At 40.4% G+C, this 26162-nt stretch overlaps 1 protein-coding gene across 3 annotated transcripts in view; it reads right to left on the reverse strand.

Annotated features, from left to right (window-relative positions):
- Positions 1-26162, reverse strand: part of LOC137871498 (cGMP-dependent 3',5'-cyclic phosphodiesterase) — a 141512-nt gene that overhangs the window by 14856 nt on the left and 100494 nt on the right. For 2 of the 3 annotated variants that reach the window (XM_068709331.1, XM_068709339.1), the window contains 12 exons: positions 13601-13690; positions 13282-13370; positions 10112-10221; positions 8522-8577; positions 8205-8264; positions 7353-7509; positions 6619-6671; positions 3920-3994; positions 3779-3820; positions 3107-3175; positions 2889-3019; positions 75-186 (listed from right to left, as the gene is read on the reverse strand). In XM_068709331.1, coding sequence (XP_068565432.1) covers positions 75-186; positions 2889-3019; positions 3107-3175; positions 3779-3820; positions 3920-3994; positions 6619-6671; positions 7353-7509; positions 8205-8264; positions 8522-8577; positions 10112-10221; positions 13282-13370; positions 13601-13690 — 1044 coding nt within the window. The remainder of the gene's footprint in view (positions 1-74; positions 187-2888; positions 3020-3106; positions 3176-3778; positions 3821-3919; positions 3995-6618; positions 6672-7352; positions 7510-8204; positions 8265-8521; positions 8578-10111; positions 10222-13281; positions 13371-13600; positions 13691-26162) is intronic. The other variant, XM_068709347.1, reaches the window with a different exon arrangement.

The following is a 26162-nucleotide window of genomic DNA, read 5'->3' on the forward strand; positions in this document are numbered from 1 at the left end:
CAAGCATATTTATGTTGCAATATGTGTGAGAGTGTGTGTACGAGTGAGTATGTGTGTGGGCTAGTGCAGCATACCTGGCACTCCACTTTGAGTTTCTGTTCTTTCTGGAAGGCCAACGTTGAAGTGAGGACCGTTGAAGTGTAGCAGAAACAGTGCTGGATTGCATGTTCATCTGCCTCTGTGTGTCTGCAGCGGACAAGGCAACACACACACACACACACACACACACACACACACACACACACACACACACACACACACACACACACACACACACACACAGTAAAAGGTAAATTAATTGTTTAGTTGATTGTCTTAAAAATCAATCTGCAACTAATCTGATCTGAATGGATGAATCATTCCCTGGTTCTGGCTTCTCAATAATGGGGATTTGCTGCATTTTCTGTTTTATATCACTGTAAACTAAAAATGTAAACTAAAATAATTAAAAGATTTTATATGTAAAAAAGTATCAGTTTATGAATTGTGCATTGTTATAGATTAAACTAAACAACAGTATATACATCTGTTAAAATTACACATTTAGAAATTATACTATTCATGAAAAGTAAAATTCCAATAAAACATTATGATAAATGTCTCTCTTGAGCCATTTTGCATAATTTTGAGTACTTTTACTCTTGACAGTTAAAACAAGTTTTGCTGCACTTTAGTTTGTACTTTACTTTACTAAGTAGTTTAAAGATCTCAAGACTTCTTCCACCACTGCATTATATAGATCAAACAATAAATGGGTTGATTGGGAAATTCGGTTTTAATTGATAATGAAAATAATGATTAGTTGCAGCCCTACAACAGAGGCACGATGCAGAGTTATTGACTAAAACCACATGAAAAAAACAAACAAACAAATCAAACTCTGATTTCCTGCAGGTGGTGAATGTGAGTGTCACCATCCTTGGCAGCATTAAGCAGGCAAATGAAGACTGATTAATGAAATTATCTGCAGTGACCATGGTGATGCTGGTAATTGCTTGCAGTTTTCTCGCTTTGCCTACAGGGGGCAGTGGCACGTTATTCTGTTGATGTCCTGAGCGGTGTGTTGCTCAAGGGCTTTATTTGCCTATCCTAGCAAGGGAGGCAGGATTTGACCCAAGCCTAGAAAAAGCACGGAGAAGCTCAATTTAAGGGTAATTAAGTTCATAGTTTTATGACTCTTCATTCTAGTAAATCAGGCTGGAAAATCATCTTCTGTTGTACCAGCTGGTTTTTTGTAGTCTAGATAGAAAGAAGTCTAAATTTCTGCAGCTAGAATGAAAACCAGCAGGAGTCTAATTTGGACGCACACAGCAAAGAAAGCTTCAGTATGAGACTCTGCCTCAGAAATAAATCCAACATCTAACTAATACGGCCTTCCTAACATTGCTGCCAACTTAATATTAGAAATATATATATATGTTGAATATTAAGTCTAAGAATTGTTAGACTGCTGCTTTTGGGGTGCAGGGTCATTATTTTTGTGTAGTGTTCTTATCTGCTACCCAGCACCAAAACTGAGTTATAGACCTGGTGTCACAACATGTGAACAAGTTCCAAGTTCCAAAAAACTGCTTATGAATATGCAATCTATATGATGAGGGGATGCATCTTTGTGATATATGCCTCTACTAAAATCAGGATGAAGCAAAGGATAGATTTATCACATTTTGTGCACAGTTGCGACTATAATCCTGCTGCTGTTACTATGGTAATGAGATGCCAGCTCTGTCATCAGTGCCACTGGCAGAGGGAGAAATTATAGGACATGATCCCCTCTCATCTATCTTAGTCTTCAGAGAGAGAGAGAGAGAGAGAGAGAGAGAGAGAGAGAGAGAGAGAGAGAGAGAGAGAGAGAGCATGCAGAGGAGAGGGGTTGTACTGTATGAGTGCAAGCATATGAGTGAAGTCTGTTTCGGGGAATAAAAAGATATAAAACACATTAATCTCCCAGCACTTAAACATAAGTAGAGACATGCTGCCTGACAGATGGATGGATGGATGGATGATGGATAGATGGATAGCTGGATAGATAGATAGATAGATAGATAGATAGATAGATAGATAGATAGATAGATAGATAGATAGATAGATAGATAGATAGAAAGAAACTAAAACTAAAAAAACTTTCCTCACACTACCAGATTGTTTCTTTAACAAACACACAAACAGACACAGCTGGAGGACGTTTTTACAGACTTCTGTATTCAGGAGATAGCATGCACCATAGCTCCAGGCAGCATCACACACACACACACACACACACACACACACACACACATGCACGCACACACACAGACAAATGCATGCCAAAACATGGTGCCAAACCAGGCAGCCAAGCCACCCGCTGTTAGACTCATGACCTGACTCTAGATCATCACAAAGCCATCTGCATCGTCACACACACACACACACACACACACACACACACACACACACACACACACACACACACACACACACACACACACACACACAGCCAGACTGCGATTTGACACAAGCTCCAAAGTGAAGGCATCCGTTCCTGAGGGAGCATGCAGCACATTCTGCTGGTTTCAGTGGAAACAGCAGCAAACTGTTCACTTCTAAAAACTTAACAAATCTGAGCTGTTGAGCTCAACCAATCAGGCCTACCCATCCCAAAATTACTGTAAGCCGCTGTCAGATAAATCTTTGTCTCTACCATGAGTCAGTGCTTCAGGAATTAGGAAAAGCCAAGTCATCTCAGACTTACATCCCAGCATTTTAAATATACTTCAGCAGTAACCCATCTGTCCCTAAGTTATAGTGATTTTAAAGGTAAGCTAAGAGGTTAAAACAGACTTATGATCACAAAAAGGAAAATGGTTCATGATAGCTGTCAGTTTGAACACAGTCTTTCACATACATACCTCTGCCCACCCTGTTTGTTGAAGGCGCACGCTAGTGCCACCACCTGACCGGTGGCCCTGCTGGCCACTGGTACACAAAGCATGGAGGAGATTTCACAGCCCAGCATGCTGGACAGCTGCCTACGCTCCTCCTGAGGGGAAGAGAGGCAGAAAAAAATCTGTTGAATATAAAGGCTGAATAGATAGATGAATAGATGAGAAAGAAAATGTCTCCTTACAGCACTGATGTCCTGAAGTGTAATTGACTTCTTCTTCTCGACAACCTGACCAAAGCGTCCAAACATCAGCTGAACAGAGGAGAGAAAAGAAGAGAGATAAAGAAAAAATGTATGATGAGGAAGAGACAGGAGGAAAGCAGAACTGATGAGATCCCTGGAGATTATTTTACAACTAAAATATATAAATAAAGGTTTTTATTCTGAGAGAAGTCCGTCCCCTGGCTTGTTAAAGCACAAATCTAAAGTGTGTTTTTTGTGACCTAATATCTCTTTACACTAACTACTCTTAAGATTTCACAAATCATTTGGCTTGGGATACAAGGCCTATTCACACCGTAATGGAAAGCCTGTTAAATGTCATTATTATATGAAATATAATATAATATAATATTTTATGTTTATTCTATTGTGTCAATCAAAGAGACCTACATTCTGGGCTTCTACACTTTGTTAAAAATATCCCTATTGAAAATGAAATCAAAGCCCCCTTAAACAGAACTTGGTGTACCACCTAGTGTAAGAACCACAAGTGAATGAATGAACGTTGACTGAATGAAGGCACGGTGTACTTAACAGGGAACAAAGAACATGAACAGACCAATAAATGTAAATAATGACAGAATAAATAAATGACTTTTCATAGGAATAAATTATTGTATTTGTTGGTCTCACCGGGAAGCTGATCTCCTCCTCCAGGACTTTGTCTCCAACTACCTAAAAGTCACAGAGTTCAAAAGTCACAGCTTATTTAATTGAGTCCTGCTAAGATGGTAGATGGCATTTATTTGTGTGTGTGTGTGTGTATGTGTGTACCTGGCAGAAAAGCTGGTGGTTGTCCTCGGACACCAGTAGCAAACAACAACACTGCGAGTGAGTCTGCTGCTGCAGCTGAAGGAGAACACAAACACAAATTCAATCACAAAAAAAGCTCTCTTTATCAGACTCCGTCAGATTGTTTTTAAGGCCTCAATTCAAGATGTTCTGGAGCGAAGTCGAAGTGTGAAGATAAGATAAGAAGTCAGTGGATGGTGGAAAATGACTGGGGCTAGGGTGGGGCAAGAATTCAAGGTTGTCTTCATTGTTCTGCAGCAGCATCAAATTGTGAATAAAGACTCATTTCTATTATATACAGAAAAATAAAAAATGTTTGAATGAATTTAGAGATTTTGAGAGAGGATTTATTTACAGCTTTACATTTCTTGTCATATATTCCCATTAATATTGCATTGTTTTACTCATGGTCATCTTTTAAGAAGTGATCTAAACATTCAAATAACAGAAAATACATTAACATGCTGGAATTTTAGCACAAGATCATTCTTTGAATATGAAATCCCATAAACACAGAGACACAGTCACATATAGGTGTCTGTGTGTGTCTAAAAGAAGGAGTGTGTATGCACTCTGCGCCTCTGCTGTGTGCTCAACACCTGCAGAGTCGCAACCAATTTTCTGCTGTTATTTGAGATGAGAAACATTCATTCATAGACCAAAATTCCCGCTGAGGTGGGAACACACACACACACACACACACACACACACACACACACACACACACACACACACACACACACACCTGTGCACGATGACACAAATACTGTTAGTACACAAGCATATACATGATCACACACCCACACAGTCAAAAGACCTGCGTTTCCTCACACATCATTCTTCTCTGTAATCCACAGAGCTGGATAGAGAACAAGCAGGAAAGGGATATATACAACAGCAGATGCCAACACACTCGCCCCCCAGACACACACGTAAGCAGTCAACATGCACACAAACTGCACAAATCACACACAGACACACACACACACACACAAAGCAAGTCGCTGCACCCACACATAATAATGAACCCCTCCACCCCCTTTTTTCCCAAATACAGTTAATCTCATGAGAGCTGCCCTAAGCACTTCCCAACAAACTGACGATTCCTCAGAAGCAACAATCTCCCGCTCCCTTTCCTCCCGCCTCTCCTCCCTCTCACCCCCTTTTACAACGGTAACAATAAACAGGCGAAACAAATCATGTTTGATTCAAAATACATTTTAAAACCCCTGCAGCCTTTTGCACCATCACAACTTCTCTCCCCCCCACCCTTCCTTCAGATGCAGGACAAATACTACAAATTCAGGTTTAGAGGCAACACTTCCAACGTTTTAAATGCAGGGTGCACTTCTGCTGCAGTGTTGTTCAATGCTATGGAACTAGTTCTGCAGAGTCAAGGTAGCAGGAAAGGTCAGGTAGGTGATAGCTGTTTAGATTTCACCCTTTTCACAGAAAAATACCCAGATTTTTAAAAAGGAGCCGATTGCTTTAAACCAGTTTTCATAAAGGAGTTTATGTCCCCATGCATCAAAAGGTATCTATGTTTTCTGCTGCAAGAGGACACAAATCACTGCTGCTGACAGTAAATGAGGTCCTTGTTAAAGGGAAATGACAAGAAAAATTAAAAGAGGGTGAAAGAAAGCCTCTGATTATGCACCAGAGTTCATTTCATTAAGCAATAATTCAAGATAAAGGGTCAATATTTTAACTACATTACATTACATTACATTACATACTACTTTTAGTTCTTTAGCTTGGATGGGTATTTGTAACATCAGATTTTCACATTAGTTTTCTTTATGATGCATTTTTAAAAGTCTTATCTGTTGTTTGATAATTAAAACACTAAAAATGAAATGTATTTTGAATACCTGAAACTCCTGAATCTTCCTGGACATTACGTAAATTGGGTACGTAAGTGCAAGTGCTAGTGAAGTAATAATAATTCTGCCGATGTTTCTGCTGATTATTTTCTAGGTTAATCAATTAATCGTTTGGTCTATAAAATGTCAGAATAAAGTCAAAATGTCAAAATATGTCCAAGATTACATTTTCAAATTGCTTATTTTGACCAAAAGATGTTCAGCAAATCCTCGCTGAAATCAATGAATCTTAAGTCCTTGATTTTTGATATGGAGACAAAGTCTGATATAAATTGCTCTGCTTTACCAAAACTTGTTATAAAAAATTCAAAAAAAGTCCTTCATGCTCAATAAGTAGTATAAGAATCTCAAGTATGTGCGTACATCCATTAAGGTTCTCTGTAGCTGTAACTTTGTCCCTTTGATGCAGTATAACCTTCAGATCTCTGTCCTCTCTCTAGCTTTATTCCTCTCTATCTCATGTTTTCTTTATCGGTGAATAATTCCATGCATTTACATTGTTGTCAGGTTTCTGCACATACTGTACAGCTGATAACTCCTCTTTCTGTCTTTTCTCTCAACTAAAGCTTTTCCCTCACTGCAATACATCATTACACCTCTCCCTCTGCCTCCCTCCTTTTTACAGAAAGCCTCTCATATATATATGGAGGGGGCATAGTATGGGGAGACTATTGTGTGATAAAAAGCTTGTGGTACCGGTAATGACAGCAAGAAGGGAAGGATTTCATGTTTTGCATGTACTGTACATCATTAACTCTGTGTGTGCACAAGGGAGCATAGAAGATCTCAACCACTTACATAATTGATGACTTTGAGCTGGAGAGAGGCTGCATCGAGGTCAAAGAGCTCACCTGAAAGAGAAGATGGAGAGAGAGAGAGTGATGGGAGTAAAAACCAGAGGAGCAAGGGCAGATTGGCGTTAAGGAAGACGGGGGAATGCAGAGCATGTACGCAAGACAGAAAGCAATCCAGGGAGGGATGCATGGAGACAGCGAGGTCGGGGAAGGGTGAACGGGAACCAGCCAACAGAGGGACTAATAATGAAGACAAGACAGGGGAACGAGGGCTGCCTGGACTCCAGATGAAGACAGAAGAAAGGAGCTGGACAGAGAAGCAGAAAGGTGAAGCTGAGGCTGGACATAAAAAAACTGAGGAGAATGAAGCCAACTCAAATTTGCTAACAATTACCAGGAAGAAAACAATGTTGATGAATGTGTATGTGCACAAGAACAGCATTAGCAAGTCCACTTCCATTATGCATGAGATTTCAAACAGTCTTTTCACACAGGGGCTGTCACACGTTCCTTGTGCAACTGACGAAGTCCATCTAAATTCAAAGAGCCCCATTAACATACCTCACCTCAAATATACCAGTGTGACTGTCTGTGTGATTGTGTGTGATTGTGTTTGCCTCACAGTTTTGTGTTTGTATACACGAGGTGTAGGAAATATAAAATGTATGAGAGAGAGTGGAGGAGGTGGTTTATTTAATATGCCTTCATGAATGTTGTTAACCATTTGTGTGTGCATACCACAGAGTTGCAGAATGTTGCGGTCCAGTTCGCAGTAGTCCTGGTCTGAGACGTTGAGGTGCAGCAGTGCATTGTGGGACTGTATGGGAGAGGGACTGAGAGGAGGCCTCTGGTAGGACGTCTGAACAGCCTGGACTCGCGCACACGCCACTGAGGCCTGTGACGACATGCATGTGTGCAGAAACACACACACAAGCACCAAAGTATGTTGAGTTGAAAGTAAATTTTGGAGAGTAAATCATCAGACTAAATACTGTCTGATGCTTTCGTCTGGTCCTTCAGAGAACCGACAAAAATGAGTGGAAAGGCCATGGAAGTAAACATCACCTGTCTTACACAGGATAATGAATGCAAAACACACATTATTGCTGAGATAAAACATTGATAAGGTTTTTCTAGGACTGATGTTAACATTAACTTTTTGCAATGTCATAAATTTACAACTGGGGGGCAATAGTTTAGTTATTTAATAAAAGAGAGTTTTGTAATTCTTGCACTGTGTGCTTAAATTCTAACTTGCTTCTGTGATGACATTTTTGTGACTTTGTGATAATTGTTTTGTTGTGTAATTGCTGTATGTTCTGTGAGTGCAGCCTCTTTCAGAGGCCGGCCATCTATACGTTTAGTTCTCAATGAATTATCAACAAAAATGATGCCTTCTTGTAGAGTATATACTGGCTGTGCTTTACCCTTTTTCTAACAACACGCTGATAAAGGCCCTGTGCCAAAATCTGTTTGTTAGCTAAATACAAAGCAAACTCTTCCAGTTAGTCAGATACTGTTACCAAGCTTTTTATTAATTTTTTTAATTCATATTTTTGATCATGAAAGACAGAGAAAGAGAGAGCTTACATGTTTCTCCAGCATGTTAAGATGCAGTTCATCCTGATCAGATAGTGGATTACAGCCCACCTACAACACACACACAGACATTTCATTACAGTTCAGTTCATGACCATGACTGTTGCAGTTTGTGCTGCCTCTGTGTTTTTGTTGTGTAATTTGTGAATGTTAAATACAAATAAATGAATACACGTATGTTATTCAACTGTAAATATCTACCTTTCATAAGGGAGGAGGTAACATTGTAGACTGCAGACTGTAGACTTTTGTTACTTTGGTTTATTAACTTATTACCATATTGCATGTCCTTGAATGAAAGAACTCACCAGTAAGACAGCGATGGCCTTGTCCCGCTCCTGGTTCAAGAGAGGAATGACAACAGCTAAAAGAAAGAAAAAAGAAAGAAAGAAAAGCATTCATAACAATAATACATTGATTTAAACAAAACGTACTCTTGGTCTATTTATCTCCTTTCATTTTCTTTCCATGTCCTTGTCCTTCATCTTATTTGTTTTTTCTTAAAGTTCTAATGCTAAATAGAAATATGCAGGAGAAATGAACGTGGGGAGAAAAACACCCCCAATGTCCTTGATTAACACTGCTTGTTATTTTCTTTTTTTTTTCCTTTGTTATTATCATCGGTGTAGTGCAGATAGCTACAGCAGATCTTAATGTAGAAAATAAATTTGATCTTGGACATTACATTACATTACAGTCATTTAGCAGACGCTTTTATCCAAAGCGACTTACAATAAGTGCATTCAACATTGGTAATCAAAAGAACTACTAGTCACCAGAAGTCATAAGTACATTTCCTTTTCCAAACAAGCATCTAAGAGCATGAAGCAGAGCATAACTCAGAGCCAAAGTACAGTGCAGAAACAAGAAAAACAGTAAGTGCTATAAGTAATACGAATACAATAAGTGCAACAAGCTAGTATGAAAACAATAAGCGCTAAGTGGAAGGCTCAGGGTAGCACTTCCTGAAGAGGTGGGTTTTCAGCCTGCGCCGAAAGATGGGCAGCGACTCTGCTGTCCTGACGTCAGTGGGAAGTTCATTCCACCACCGTGGGGCCAGGACAGAAAACAGCCGTGACCGGGTCGATCGGCCGCCAGGACCTCTGAGCGACGGGGCAACCAGTCGCCCCGAGGCAGCAGAGCCAAGTGGTCGGGCGGAGGTGTAGGGCTTGACCATGGCCTGCAGATAGGAAGGAGCTGTTCCTTTCACTGCCCTGTAGGCTAGCACCAGAGTCTTAAACTGGATGCGAGCTCTTACAGGTAGCCAGGAGGTAAGCGTTGCTACATGTGTGGACAGCAGACAAAACAGCAAACAAAATGATGTGTTTACCACATTGGTACCCAACTAACTCTTATTTCTGCAACATCATTTAATGTTCACTGGTATGGAGTGCAGAGCGGTCATGCCTGTGTACTTCAGGATGTCTCCGTGATTACGATACAGCCCTTGAGGTCATTCTCATATTTCTGTTAATTTGAAGAGGAATGCAGAGTCTATTCATTGCACTCTATTCAATTCTTCAATTTTTTTTCTCATCACAGACCCTCATTGCTCTTGTCCAATTTTATTGCCCACGCAGCACCATACCTATCTTTCGGCAATCATCATCTCTTGTTCACTACTTCTCTCTTCACCTCCTTTCACTTTTTCTCTCCCGCTCTGACATCTCTTAGCTCCTCTGGATACACAGGTGCAAGCTCACACATGCTCAAACAAGCACACACACACACACACACACACACACACACACACACACACACACACACACACACACACACACACACACACACACACACACACACACAATCAGATATTGGTCTATTTGTCTTTCTGCCAACATCATTCTAGCTGATGCTAAACCCTTCAACATAGACGAATGTGGGAAAACCAGACACACCTCTTCTGTGTGCTGGTAACGGTGCTGCGAGGCAGATTCTGTATTTCTCTGGCAGTTCGGACGGAGGAAGGCCGACACACTGACATCGCCTCAGCTGGTCCACGATACTCCTAAGAGAGAGAGAGACAAGTTGAGTTTGACTCAAATTTGAGAAAGACAATTACCTCTAGCACATCAGTTAGAGTGAGAAATAGAGAGAGACAGTCTGTCAGACAATGGGGAGACAAAGAGGAAGAGGGGATTTGGACGACAATTGGAGCAAATGGAAAACCGATAACCAGCATTACAAAAACAGACACTTTGTGCTCATTGACACTAACCAAAACATGTCTGAATAGAATTATTCATTGTGAAATTATATGAACTTAATACTGTCATACTAATACAGAGGGCATCTGTTTTATGAGACATTTGATTATTCTAGACTGACTACTGCCAAATGACACAAAGACACATACATTTGCACACACAGGCCCACAACACACATGCCACTGCACACTTAAGTAAGCAAACACAATCAGACTTGCATGAATAAAGAAATGAAGAACAAAAATAGTTTCACTCACGCACACAGGTAAATTCACAATCTATGTGCTTCACATGATAATATACTGAACCCTCCAGCAGCTACACACACACACACACACACACACACACACACACACACACACACAAACAACACACACACACACACACACACACACACACACACACACACACACACACACACACACACACTTACACAGCAGTCCCTCCATTACATGCTCACAGAGTCTGAAATCCCCTCAAACCATTGCCGCCAAATCGCTGCATGGTGCATTGATTTAAAGTGTCCATTTGTTTCAGCTCACACAGTTTACTATGGTGACAAACACAGCTGACCTTTGTGTAATGTCTCTGTTCAAAGCAGCTTTTGTGCACAACCATGAAGCCAATTTATGGCGAGCACGGCAAAGAGCAAAAAACCCACCCTGGGGCGTTATGAAAAACACTGTAATTTAGTTTTCTCTGTGCACATATGACATACCTATTAGATAATGCAATTTATCTTAACATGTCTGGTGTGTGGTATATGGAGATATTGCAATAGTATAAGGTCAACGAAAGCTTTGCAAATCTGCTTGGAACAGTTAGCAGCAGCAATAGATCAATTTGAATATCATACAGGTCAAGGCTGGCGGGGTAGGCATTGTGTTTATAGTGCAGTGGGGGCCAATGACAACTGTTAGCAGCAGCAGCAGTAGCAAAGACCTAGAGAAGGACATCTAAATAGGCCACTAAGATATAGTAGATGTGGGTGAGTGGGTGTGTATTTGGCACTCATAGAAATCAGCTAATGATTAATTGATTTGGGTGATGCTAATGACTTCATGTTCCTGCCTGAACCGCTGCTATGAGCTCCATTTGTCGTAAATGCTTAACCATCATTGAGAAACACTGCAGCTCCTAACAGAGATTTTGCAGATGACAGAGAACAGGAACGACACGATCAACAGTGCGTGAAATAATTCCTCTCTGTTTTAGGAGCTCAAGAGGCGCTCCCGTATAACAGTTATTTGTCTGTGTTTGTCCATATTTTTGTTCATTTGTGCATCTCTGATGGGGAATGGCAGTAATTATGCTGGCAAGATTTGAATGTTGTCAAAATCATTATGTGGCAAAAAACATCTAATTATCAATAATTTGCATATTAAGTGGCGGCATGGTGATGCAGTGGTTAGCATTGTCACCTCACTGCAAGAGGGTTCTGGGTTTGAACTTGCTAGCTGGTTTGCATGTTGTTGTGCAGTTGCATTGTGTATACTTATCACTGTATTCTGCATATTTTAGACTTGGACTGTGAGTTTACCTTTAGCAGTCAAACAATAGCTTGTTTGGCTGTGAGGCTTCAGTTATCTTGTCCACAACAAATAGTTTAGAGGATGAATGATCATGGAAGCGCTTTTGGTTGGTTGGTGCATATTTGTGTGTGTGTGTGTGTGTGTGTGTGTGTGTGAAGGCCCAGTTAATGGGCTTGTATGCATTGGAAAGTGGGCGGGAAAGTGGCTCAAACAAAGTGGCCTTCTGCCTCTCAGATGGGTTCATTGTGTATATATGTGTGTGTGTGTGTGTGTGTGTGTGTGTGTGTGTGTGTGTGTGTGCCACGATCTTGATAACAGGCTTACATAAGCAAGTGAATTGGAGGGAGAAATGTGACCAAGTGCCCTGTAGCTCTTTTAATATCCACATTACCTCTAGCCTGCATGTGTGTGAGCACAGTATGTGTGTGTGTGTGTGTGTGTGTGTGTGTGTGTGTGTGTGTGTGTGTGTGTGTGTGCATACTGTATGTATGTATGTGGTTTGTGCTTGTGTCCTTGTGTGTTTGTGTCTGCATGAGCATGTTTGTGTGTGAGCTTGTGTTTGTGTGGCAATGAGGTGCTGGCAAAAGGGTTCTTGTCTGACAAACAGACAGTTTCATCTATTATGTAGTGTTGGTTTTTGCCGGAGCCTGGACAGCAGTCGCAGTAGCATGCGGGGTTGTAGAGCTTCAGAGAGCACTTAAGAGTGGAAAGGATCGCAGCGTCTCACTGAGGGACCCCGGGCGCTGTCACCTCAGCTATTAGCCCTGTGCCGCTTCCGTGGGGAGAGGGATTGAAGGTGAGAAAGAAAGAGGAGCGCTGGGGAGAGGGCGGGGGAGATACACAGCCGGCTTAGTGCTTCTTGTGCTTCGTGGCTCTTTGGGGAGTAAGCAGGCTGATAGGTAAAAAAAAGGGACACGACAGACTAATGCAGTGTGGTGGGAAGGTGGATAGGATAGCAGATGAAGAGAGGGAAAGAGTTTGTCGGATAGAGGGGTGTGTAATAAGGGGCGAGGGGGAGATAATGGGAGTGCTTTAATGAGAGAGCAATAGATGTGGGAGATGAGAAAAAAAGTAAGAGGTTAAGAAACAAAGAGAAGTTCCTCGTGTGCCTTAATGATGAGACTCTCTCTTTGACACTCTTGTCTCTGTGTTGATCGTGTGATTTGGGGCAGAGCGGCTCATAATCATTCAGGTAACACCTGCTTTTCACACAGAGAAAACAGCGTCTCTGTTTTCCCCTCTTCATCTCTTCCTTTTTCTATTGCGAAACATCTGCGGCTTGCTGCATACACAATCACACAATCACACACATACACAAAGAGTACACACCTGATCTTTCCCTCCTGTGGCAGTTCATGTGGCGGGTCGTCAGATAACAGCCTTGAGTATCCCTCCAGCATGTAGACACATACACACTCCTGGAATAAAACACACACATGTACGTGCACATTCATTAGTAATTCGATTCTAATTCATTTGATGAGTGATGAGCTTCATCCATTTGTAAAAATGTTCCCTGATCTTATGTCAGGGCCGAGGCTTCTAGCTCACCCACTCTGAATACCAACAGGAATCTTTTAGTTTTCTGATGATAAATCATAAACAATATCAATTACGTTTAGCTGTTTGTGTGTGTCTGTGCAAATACCGTGCTGGGTAGCAGCTCGTGTATGCTGTCTCGGAGGGCCACTCGAAGCGAGCCCGCGTCAACAACCGCTGCCAGCCGCAGCAAAGCATCCTGGGGAAGGAGACAAACAGATGCCCTGATGTCTTTTTGGTTGTTTGTTTTCTATCTCAATGTGTGCCTCCAAAAACCTGAGGCTTTGGCTATGGGTTTGTTATTTTTGTGGGTACAAGTTTTATGTTACAACAACTCTTCCCCAGATAGTTAGCTTGGCAAGCTGCAAAGGCCTCTGAAACGATATCTAAACTGTGTCACACTCTGTAACGCATCGCAATCTGTGCTGGTTGGAGGCACAAGTGAGGTACTTAAAAATGAAATTAACTCAAACATTGTCAGGAATTGCTGGAGTTAGTTTTGCTCTTCAGGACCCTCAATGGATGCATTTGTTTAATTTTGGCACCGTGAAAACCAAGCAAAAGGGATTCATGGAATAAAATGGCAGCAAATTCACAAATTACGTAACAGATATTTACTTTCCTCTCATTGTTGCGTTCTTTGAAGACTGGATAGAAGCACTTGACTTGGAGGAGAGTGGTGGTTATCTTAATTACAGCCTGCCTCTGATCAGTGTGATCAAATTGAACAAGATCTGTTCTTTTTAATCTCGTCTGACTTTGATCAAATATCTTCCCACGTCAAAATTCAGGACACGCACAAATCCTAAAGACAGACAAGCATGAAGGATCTCATTACAACTGAAACAAACTAAAAAGAAATGACTCCTCTTCAAAGTAAAGGCCAGAGTATGCTTAAAATAAACTAGCCTGTGCTAAACCACGTTAAGGTGTTTAAAAAGAGTGTTTATAGCTGTTCCAAACAGCCACAATCATAAAAGCAGGTAGCCTCTGAGAGTGGCGAGACACGATAAATCGTATAGATGGAAATAACGGAAAGTCATAATGTTGGATGATGATGTTGTAAAAAGGCAGAAGAAGAGAGACAGAAGTCTAAACTCTTCCTACTTTCTTGCCTCTGCACATCCAGCCCATTGCTGCATAAAGTGGCTGAGCTTGTCCAATTTTCGGAAAATTGAAAAAAACACTCTCCCAATTAAGATGTCAGAAAGTTTTTTTTTTCAGATGCTCTGTGACCAACAGACAGGCACGTTGTCTGCAGCATACCAACACCTTATAAGGGTCAATATAACTGCAAGGTGACAGCAGTTTGTTTTCTGTCTTTGGTCGTAACAAAGCAACTTTCTACTTTAATACAGATGAGGTTTGGAAACAGGGTAGAGAAGCAGACCAATAGGAAAACAGGAGAGCTGATCTGAGATAACAGGGGAGCTTTTATCTTAAGGTCATGCAAGATTGAGTTTGTGTTTCAAGGTTTTTTACATTTTCACCTTCCACAAACATTAAAAACAGGTATGCAGAGCCACAGCGTCTCACAACTACAGCTTTATCAGATGAGAGTTCGTAACATCCCATGTGACAGCTAGAAAATTCATACTATGAGAATATTTACACTCTGGGTGCTGGCTGATGGTGTCTACTTAAATCCTTGCTAGTTCCAGTTATCACATGGCATTATTATTACATGTAACTGTAGTCTAAAGAGAACATCTTAGCGGGACTTCAAAATCTGATCAAAGCGAAGAAAAACACTGCAGAGGCTTAAAGCAGCAGCTTTTTAAAGTGTCTACTGAATATAAATTGGAAAAAAGACGATAATGTTTAAAGTAATGTCTGCTACTGCTAGATCATGCTCTTCCTAAGCTGCCAAGCCAGAAGGAAGATCTTGTTCCTTCCTAAAAGAACCACACAGGTACTGCGAGCTGCGTCTGCTGGAGGGCTCGATGTCCTACTGAGGGTGTTCATCCTTCACCCTCTCCTTTATTCTTTATGGGCTCCTCTTTTTGACACCATCCCTCTAAACCATTCTCCTCTGTCTCTCACTCACATTCAGTCTAGTGTTTGAGTGAGAGCAAACATGGAAGACAAGAGAATGGGTGGCGGAGGAGAAGTCGTTAGTAGGCAGATGAGGAGGGGAGGAGGGTCAAGGAGTGAGTGAGGAAAAATGGGGAGTTTTGCCATGCCTGAGCGCTCAGTGTTGGTTATTACATATGATTGGATGTGATTAAGTGAGATTAGCTTTGATCACTCAATCAGTCTGCCAGAGTGCTGTTGTAATGAAGTTGGAGATCTGCCCGTGTTGTGTGTGTGTGTGTGTGTGTGTGTTAGAGTGAGAAATAATTTCAGAGAGTGTTGCATCTTAAGCTGCAGACTTTGAAATGCTCATGCAAATCCCGATAAGTAATATTTGATCGAAAGTAGATCCAAACAGCAGACAAACAACTTCTCTGGCTCCCTTCTCTGCTGTCAAGAACTCGGCGAGGATAGACGCTGGAACCTGCAAATGTGTGTGTGTGTGTGTGTGTGTATGTGTGTGTGCATTACTAGCGATAGGATGTATGCCTCGGTAAATGTCAAACTCTGTCTTCTGACCTTTCACAATCATTTCTTGCCATAAACCACAAACCATCTGTTATATTAATTTACCTTCTTCTTCACATCACACACACACACACACACACACACACACACACACACACACACGCACACACACGCGCACACACACACACACACACACACACACACACACACACTAACACACACACACACACACACACACACACACACACACACACATTCATTTTAACGTAATCACAGCTGGAAATGTGTGTGTGTTTTTGCTTCATGAAATTTCACTTTAATGTGATTGATTCAATTTCATTTTTTTTTACCATTTTATTTAGTCACTTCCATTGCGTTGCTGTCACGTAATGCGTTTTGGGAACTGAAAAGAAAAGTATTGTTTTTTAATTGAACACGGTACTTTTAGAGCTCATTCAAGGGGGATTTTAAGAGTCACTGAACCTCCCCAGCAAGCAGAATTAGAAAATGTAATCCTTCAATTACTTCAAAACTGAAGCATGTCAGCCTCTAAATTTCATCACACAGTTTTTATCTGAAATAGGTTTTACCATAACAGAGTGCATTTTTAATACGAGAGACGTCAAATCTCCTCCTGTCAAAAAGACAGAACCAAAAAAAAAACTGCATGACAGGACAATGTGAAGGGCCATTATGGTAATGGTTTATATCTATTATTTTTATTGAATTATATTTATTGAATTTCATAAATACTCTCATAGATAGATATCCATTACTGTCATTCATTATTTGTTCCAGCAATGCACTCATGGAACAGTATGAATAATCACAATTTAGCTGGTCCACCTTTAAGGTCAGCCTCAGTCGGAGTTGTTACTCACTTTGAGGCAAACAAAACCCTTCAGCAGGTTGCAGTTTCTTTAACCCCGCCTCCTAGGCCTCGGTCCAGCCTCGTTATCGAGCTCATTCACATTAACGGATGAAGGAAAACTCTGGATTCGGCTATCAGTGCACTTTATAACTTTTAGGACCTAATTATTTAAATAAGGGTTAATAAGAGTTTGTACTGGGAAGTTGATTTACCTTAAAAAAAAAAAAGATCCAGTATGTTTACAGGCGTCTCTTTCTGAATGTAAATCTATGGAAAAAGTATTTTTGGGCCGCATGACACCACGTGATGGACGCGGATATTGTAATTCCACTGTTTGGTGTAAAATTTGCTTCAAAGCACTGTCACTCTGCCTGGGGGCTTGGGTTGCAAGTGGCTGACAAGCAAGACAAGGAAACTTGGCTTGAGGATTTGTAGCATTATTCACGACAAATAAAGTGTACACACACTGCACTGCTACATTCACAGTGCAACGTTACTGCTAACCTCATACTAATCATCAAAACATGCTTTCTTTCTCGACCAGACGCTCGCTAACGTTTCGCCTGGCTTGCAATCCTGCAATATACTGGCAGAAACCCTGACAGAGTACACCAGGCAGACACACAACTGACAACCTCACAGCTAAACTGATTGATGCGGTGGAGACTCCCGGTTAAAGTGGCTGCATGTGTCCATGACAATGCACGCAACATCGTGGCTGCTAACTGTCTCTGACGGATGAACTGGGGACATCAGTTGCCTGTTTTGAAAACACAATGCAGCTGGCAATAAATGGATTTAACCTATTTGTGCATCATTGCAGCTGGGCAGCTTGCTAGGCACTTCAACCACAGCACCTCTGCACGCAAGACACTAATCTTGTCGATCAAAGGTTTAACGATTGGCTAACGAGGGTCTGCTCTTCAGAATTAGCATCCCAAGTATCACTTTTACTCTTGTTTATCTCCTTACACTCTCCTCCACACCTCTCTCATTTTCCTTCCTGCATCTTTCTACCAGAACTTTCAGCCAATGTGTGTTCCTCCATCACTCCTCCTTTCATCAGGGTGTATGCTTTGCTGTTGTCTTTATCTGCAGCCTTTCTAATCACTCGGAGCGCGCTGACATTTTGAAGGGCACCTGTGATCAGCATAACTAACCCTGATTCCTTTCTCTCTTTATCTTTATCAGACGCCCTCTCAGACACATGCAAACACATGTTCCATAATCTGTTCTGTTTACCATCTGATAAAACTGTAATCTAAAAATGTAATTTTTAGTTATTGATTTTAGTTAGTCTCCCTCCACCGACGTATTACTCATAAGTTCTCTTTTCCTGAATGTGTGAATTACCTTACCTGGTGTTGGCCTCTAAACCAAGTACCTGCTCCCTCAATCCCCATCCAGCTACACTTTTTAAAGCTGTCTGGCCATATCTTGGACTTACAATGCTGAATATTCGTATATGGTGAATAAACTTTATTTTAATAGTGCTTTTCTATTCCCGACGACCACTTCCTGACGCGCTTTACTTAACAAGCCAGCACTCACACACCGGTGCCAATTTGGGGTTCAGTATCTTGCCCAAGGACATGGAAACTGCTTTTGACACCAGAGCACTGAATAGCCGTAGACTGAATGGAAAATCTATTTGGCGTCTCTGGCCTGGCTTTCTGGTGTGGGTTGAGTCCTTCTTATCCTTTCGCCTTTACTTTTGGTTGCTTTGATTACTTCAGGGCTTGCACCTGTTATATGTACTATTATTGTTCTGGCAGGTTGGTCGGAGTCTCAATATATTGTCTTTATCCTCTATCATACCTTCTACTCGTATTTGTACTTACTGCAGGTTTTCAATTGTAGGCAAAAAGGCACATAGAGCTTGAAGTGTGTACTCTTCTCGTGCAAGAGCTGCGCTCAATTTGCTCTTCAAGAGGGCATTTAAGCCTTGATCATCTGAGTGAAGCTGCTCTGCAGAAGGTGTAAAAAGCCAAGAATATAGTGGTCAGCCCACAGGTATGACGGTATGGAAATTAGGTTATAGAGAAGAAGGACTTAACTATTGTACAAGAAAATGCAGAGTTTCTAATAAATGTAGGAAAAACGAGAAATTCAGGTACAAACTGGACCCAATCATTCAATCTTTTCCCTGAACTACAGCAGTCATAAATCAGAGTTAATAGAGAGAGAGGCAGACGTTTGAAGCATAACTCCGGGAGGACAACTCACTGAAAATCTTAATTAAGTCGACATGGACAGAGCTGCTAGCAGGATGAAGCCAAATCAGCTCTGTATAATGTCGATTTGATTTCCTGCTGAGCAGAACTAGGCCAGATCATATTTGTGCATTCTTTCTAAGGTTTATTTTAGCTGCTTTGGCTGCCTGGTGAGCAGATTTGAGTTTTATATATATATATATATATATATATATATATATATATATATATATATATATATATATATATATATAATAATAATACAGTAGGTACTATATTGTTTGGAGTTGTACTTCTATTTGAGCGACAACTTTCATGTCATTGCCTGATTTGTACATATTTACATATGTTGTAGTATTGCAAGCTGATTAAAACAAGCTGATTTCCCAAAGGTATTTGACCCAGCTCGGCTAGTACGCTCTAATGTTTGCTGTATTTTTTGTTCGCTAATGGTGGAGGCATAATTACACAAATAGATATATAGTTGAATTTAGTGATGTGGGATCAGCTCCCTGAGAGGCTCTTCATATTAAACTAGCACCAGCAGCGTGCAAAAAAAGTTCAGCAGGAAGCAGATTTGAGCCCTTGAAGACACACCAGAGAGATCTGGAATACGGTAATAAAACTATTAATAATAGGAATACAGCTAATTATATAACACAATTCAAGCAAAAAAGTGCACACAAAGTGCTTAATATCAATATAGATTAACATAATGACTAATGATACAACTATAAAAATGAAGAATGCAGGTGTGTGCTGAATGTGGGCGGTGTCAAGTGGGGTCAACAACCACACACCGGTAACAGAAGTTGAACTCCATGCGATGCGGAAGATGCCAATTTGCATTGCCACTGGAAGCAAATGTCGTATTTGCCCCTTTGCTCCCACACTGGAAGTGAATGGGAGGCAAACAATTTGCAACGTTAATGTCGCGCATGTGTGAACATGTCCGACACGAGATAAAACAACCACAAGGTAAAAACACTTTGGGAAAAAGCAATAGTAACAAGATGTGTCTTCATATTTTTGTGAAAGTGTCAACAGATTTAGAGCCCTTAAGACCTTCAGGCAGACTGCTCCAAAGATTTGGGGCATAATTAACAAAGGCTGCATTTTAAGAGATGGAGTTAGGGGATCTAAGGGACCTAGCAAGCACATATGTCTTCACCATGTCAGACAGATAAGATGGGCCAAAGCTATTCAAAACTTTAAAATACTTATTTAATCTATTTATGCAAATCAACTTGTATGCAGGTATTTCCCCTGATTAATAGGTCAAACGCTGTTAAAACTGCTGTGCTTGAATCTGACTTTGTGGAGCCGACTTTGTCCGTTCATTAAACTGGATGGATGGAGTTTGCTCAATTCAAGTCAAATCCCAAATTTGTCTCAGAAGGCTTTACAGTCTGAACAACGTTTGATACCTTCGATCCTCAGACCCTCAGCTTAGATAAAGGAAAAACTCAAAAAATCTTTCACATAAAAAAGGAGGAAACCGCCGGAGGAGAAACAGATGGTTAACTCTTCTAGGGATAACAGATATGCATGCTGTGTTGACAGAGCAGAGAGAAATAATATGAAAATCATAATATGGAGAACCACAATGACAACATTGGGTAAAGGTTTCAGACATATCAACAGTATGGATCTCAGTTGATGACTTTTCCAGAGAAAGTAACTGCCTGTAGTTTATTTGGATCAGAGGTTGCTCTGCCAATACGAGATGCATTAGAGGCTGTGTTCTTGGAAAACTAGCAATGACAGATGGAATTAAATCCAACACAATTTATTTTTCTTGTGCACTCCAATCGTGGATCACAACTGTTCATCAAAGTAAATAGCATCTATTTATTTTCTACTGACCCTCTCCCTCAATACAAATGGCACACAACCCCTTTGAAGTTTTCTATAACCGAGGTCGATATTACACTATACAAACTCATCTCTGTGAACACAATCAAAGTGTTCCTGCAAATGATTCTATGGTCATACGCTTTCTGTCACATAAACATGAACCTGTATATCTTCAAAAGCTAGAAATTGGTTAGAAATTCTACCAGATGTCAGTTGTGGGTACATTTCCTTATTATTTAGTATGGGAAGCACATGATAAGGGTTATATTCCACATTATTTCCACATTATTAAAAAAATTTTTTAGCAGAAGCAATAAAATCATTTTTAGATCAATATTTTTGTCAAATTATTACATTCAAACACATTAAAACTTCTGCAATAAGGCTTTTGTTTTAATTGCAATGACATGTTGCCCATTCAAAACTATTTTACAAAATATTCACAGAGCAAAACTCCTTCACATTACTTTGTGCTCGAGTACACTCATACATGTATTGGAGGTAACACATTCATTTGAGAATCATATTTTAGATTAGCCAGATAGCTGAATACTAATATTCCAAATTGGCCACATTAGATAAAGACCAAGCTTAGCTAAAGACTCGACCGGAAGGATTAGTTTAAGGAACTAATTGGAGCCTTCGGGGTAGCTCCCGTATTTCTTATCTGCTGCATTGTTCACAGAGTAGTCTGATTCTGTGAATCAAGCAAATCTGCATGTCAAGAGCTTCACTGTTCAACCTTGGTAGGAATCCTTCTTCCCAACATGATTAATGGCATCCTCCCTCATGCCTATAGATCTTTATGTAAAACCAACTATTTACATGCTCAAACTAGCTCCTTGGTGTATTTCAGCAAATCACTAGCTTGCTCACTCCCTTACCTGCTATGTGTTTAACCATGGATGTTTAAGTGGACAAGGAACCACTCTTTAACATTTGAGTTAAATTAATTACTGATGCGGATTGATTTTTGTCAGTTTGTCAGTCGCTAAAGAGAGAGAGGAGTTAAAAAGGGCAAATGTAAAGACTAAAGGACTGTGTCTGAATGTCTGCTTTAGAAAAAGACGGAGAGAAGCAGGGACACACACACACACACACACACACACACACACACACACACACACATACACCCACAGCATGGCCAGGTGGAGGCTGGTAGTGTTGCAGTGGGTCCTGGTTGTTATTCCAACAGAGCTGGGTCTCCAGTAGCATCACTAACATACTGGAGACACATGCACTGTAGAATACAGCCAAGCCATGATGACGGGCCCCGTCATGTACGTACGTACGTACACACACACACACACACACACACACACACACACACACACACACACACACACATTCATGCACATCAAAATACACTCCCACACAATGTCCCAATGATGTTTTCCATAATGAAAATCAAAGTGTGCAAAAATCTGAGACGACAACATCGAATTCAATTTTTCACAGACAAAAAGGGAGGGATGACAACATAGAATATTCCTTTTCTTTCTTAAACACACATACACACACGCACGCACGCAAGCACGCACGCACACACACACACACACACACACACACACACACACACACACACACACACAAAGAAGTAGATGAAGGACTGGAGGTGGAAAACAATAAAGTGATGCTGCTATGGCGCTAATAAGGCTGACACCTCAAGAAACAGGTGCATCATGAGGCTGCCGCTTAATTAACCATCGTTACTGTCTGTGCGTGTGTGTGCGTGTGTGTGTGTGTAAGAAATACAGAGATATTGAGAGAGAAAGATATTTTTCTTGAGTTTTGAGTGAAATCTATTGAACTGAGAATAGCCAGCAGCCCATACTTCATAAATATTTCCTCAGCATGACTCCAGGGAAGTGGATGATAGACAGAAGAATGAGAAACAGAAGTTCAGACCTGAAAGAACAAGTTGAAAGGCAGGAATTGACAGACTAAACCAGCGGAACCCGATCCCATGAAGACAGAAAACCGCTCACTGATGAAATTCAGACATCGATCAGAAGAGAGACAAGCGTTTAGAGAGGCCAAGAAACCCAGATACAACAGTGAGACGTCTCTACTGTATTTCTGATCAGTGTAAGTCCAATCTGTACTTGTGTTTCCCAAACTTTGTATCGAGGGACACACTTATAATCTATAAATCCTGAGAAGAACAAAATAATATAAATAAATATACATGTTGGAGGAGTTAACAGACTCTCGTTTTTTTCCTCTCATCAGTAAAACAAACAGAATGTTCATTAGCCTTTTATATTAGATTCAATGTTATAATTAACGCTACGATTTTCAGAACAATACCATCATACAGACTCTCTCAAGTGGCTTAAAGGTGAACTAAAGAATTCTGCAATTTATTTGGCGACCCTAATAAAATCTCCTCCGACCATCTGTCTGCAACCCAGTGTTTAAGAAAGACTGCTGTATTATATCACAGATCTAGAATACAAATCAATCATTCATATCACAGGTTTTGTTTGTCTCAATAAGGCTTCATGCCTTTATTAAAGCCTGTTGCCAAACATCATATGAACTCATCTACGTATAACCAATCCAACAACATTGATTTGATGCTATAAAACTTGACGGTTATATTCTGGCAGTAATGAATGCTGCCAGTTCTCCTCTCAGTCTAAGGCTATTTTCATCTCCAGAGACAGCGGCTCTCATCTGGTCTCACATTTAATTAAAAAAGAAAAAGACTTAGAAAAAGTGAGCACAGCAGATTTATAATCTGATTTTAGTAGAGATTGTCTTTGCAAAACCGGGTAACTACTTTCTCTAATTGGTATTTTTGTAAAACACCAATATATTGGGTTCTGTCATTTTCCCTTTATATGCAGGTTTATGTGCAAAATATGCAAATGTATGGAATGCACAAAGGATGTATCTTATGTACAACAGACAAACAGCATTAGGTTTTTGCTTCTTGACAACCTGCTTCGATTTATTCTTTAGTATTCTACTTTGTTTTAATCATTTATGTTTGTTCTATAACTTGTCTTGATGCAAGTGTGTCTTACGTAAAGCACTTTAAATTGCCTTGTTGTTAAAAGGTACATTTGCCTTGCTTTGCCTTTATTGGTGCTTTTAAATTCAAATTCTTTTTTTGACTTCTTGTAGCACAACAAAGGAGTGTTTTCAAGAATGTTGTCTCGATTTGTTAAAATGTCCCACTAGTGTATTAGGATACTCATGTACGCGGGTGACACTGTACACCCTATTCCATCGGTGGCAGAAACTGATGGTGGAAATGATGAATTACTTTAAATTCTTGTAAAGTTTTAAAGTTGGAGTAATAATGGTCTAAGCTCCCATAATATTTGAATGGATAGCTTACAGTGTTGCTGTGGAGTCAGTGAGTTAGCTTTGGGCAACACCTTTAGCCATTTTTAGCCTGTATTTTGGCAAATTTGCACCATACACAGCCATGAAAAATGTACCATTAGCAGTGCCTGTTTGCACTGTAACCATGGAAACAGTCAATTATTACTGAAATGCTTATGATTCTGAAAAAAAACCCTAAGCAATAGTTATAATAGTGATGCTCATATCCCTGTTAAGTGTAAGTCGTGCTGGATTTAAGGTTTTAGATTTAGATCATTGTTTTGATAACAATGTATTATTTTTTAATAATATCTCAGTCTCCTGACACTGAGTACTGATGCAGTAAAATGCTAAGCACATTGTCTAATTTAAATGGCTGTGATTGTTCTCAAAGCCTCCTCTCAAATGTCAACAACTGCCAATCAGGGCTGATTTAAATATCATGGCCGCTGAAAAACTACCTTGTGAGAATGCAACAGATGTGTTGTGTACGATGCATAACCAATGCACATTTGTGAGAGACAACGATACCAGAGCTCATCTGCTTTCTCTCTTTCCAGCAGTGCTGCTGTAAGGTGCTATTCAAAGCTCAGGGCAGGACAGAGAGTGATGGGAGTGCACAGGAGAAAAACACCACTTCTTTCTCATTCACACAAGCTCTGGCTGGGAGGCCACGATAATGGTCTCCATTCTTCATCATCACCTTCCTCTTTTTCATCAACCTTTCCCTCATCTGTAGCTGATTCACACTCTTCCTCTTTGTCACTCTGTTCTCTCTAATGTTTTGCATAGTCTCACTATTCACGTTTTCCACCCCCTCCCGCTCTGTCACTTTGTCACCTGTCTGTTTCTCCATTTGTCCCTCACATCCCATTATGTCTCCCCCTTCTCTCTCTCTCTCTCTCTCTCTCTCTCTCTCTCTCTCTCTCTCTCTCTCTCTCTCTCTCCACTGCAGGTGTTTGACAGTCATACTGTCGTCATATGGCTGCTGTTCTATTTTAATCTGACTCTTCTGTTCAGGAACAGACACCCACATGGTCTCTTCTCTTGGCTCCATTTCACTTTCTATTGACTCGTTTTATTCACCAGTAGTTCCATCCATCTATCTATCTATCTATCTATCTATCTATCTATCTATCTATCTATCTATCTATCTATCTATCTATCTATCTATCTATCGTACATTATCCTCTTAACATGTAACTGATATGACATTATTGAAAGGTAAATAATTAGTTTAACAGTCTGCTTCTGTCTGTCAGAAGAAGATCAAGGATTGATTTCAATTCACATATATGTACAGCTGCACACATGAAATTAAACCTCTGCATTGAACCCACCTGAAGCATTTAGGAGCAGTGCGCTGCTGTGAAGCGCTCGGGGAGCAACTTGGGGTTCAGTGTCTCGCTTAAGGACAGTTCAACATGGGGACAAACATCAATCTTGTGATTAAAGGACGACCCGCTGTACCCACTGAGCTACAAGAATTTTTGTAAAAATGGTCAGACAAGGAAACAATGTCGCTGCCTAGGAAACTGCTTGCATACTAGACAACCAAATTGCCATGGATACAGATATTTCAGTTGCCATGCAGCTCAAATGCAGCATGTGATAATGACTCTGTAGCTCCACTGGTAGTTTTACACAGAAATCCCTTTGAAAAGAGGGTGCCACTTTATTTTACAGCTCCGGAATTTCCTAATCATTTCTTGTATATTTCCTGTAGATAAAAATACATTAAAGTCAGTTCGAAGAAATGTATTTGAGTTAGGTGTGTTAAATTCATTAGCAGTTAGTAATTTTCCAAAGGAATTTCATTGAAAGAACTGCTGCATTTACTGTAAAACCAAGTT

This window comes from Cebidichthys violaceus, unplaced genomic scaffold, assembly GCF_023349555.1.
Source record: "Cebidichthys violaceus isolate CVI_PGR_0920_01 unplaced genomic scaffold, fCebVio1.0.p SCAF_1, whole genome shotgun sequence".
Lineage (NCBI taxonomy): Eukaryota > Metazoa > Chordata > Actinopteri > Perciformes > Stichaeidae > Cebidichthys > Cebidichthys violaceus.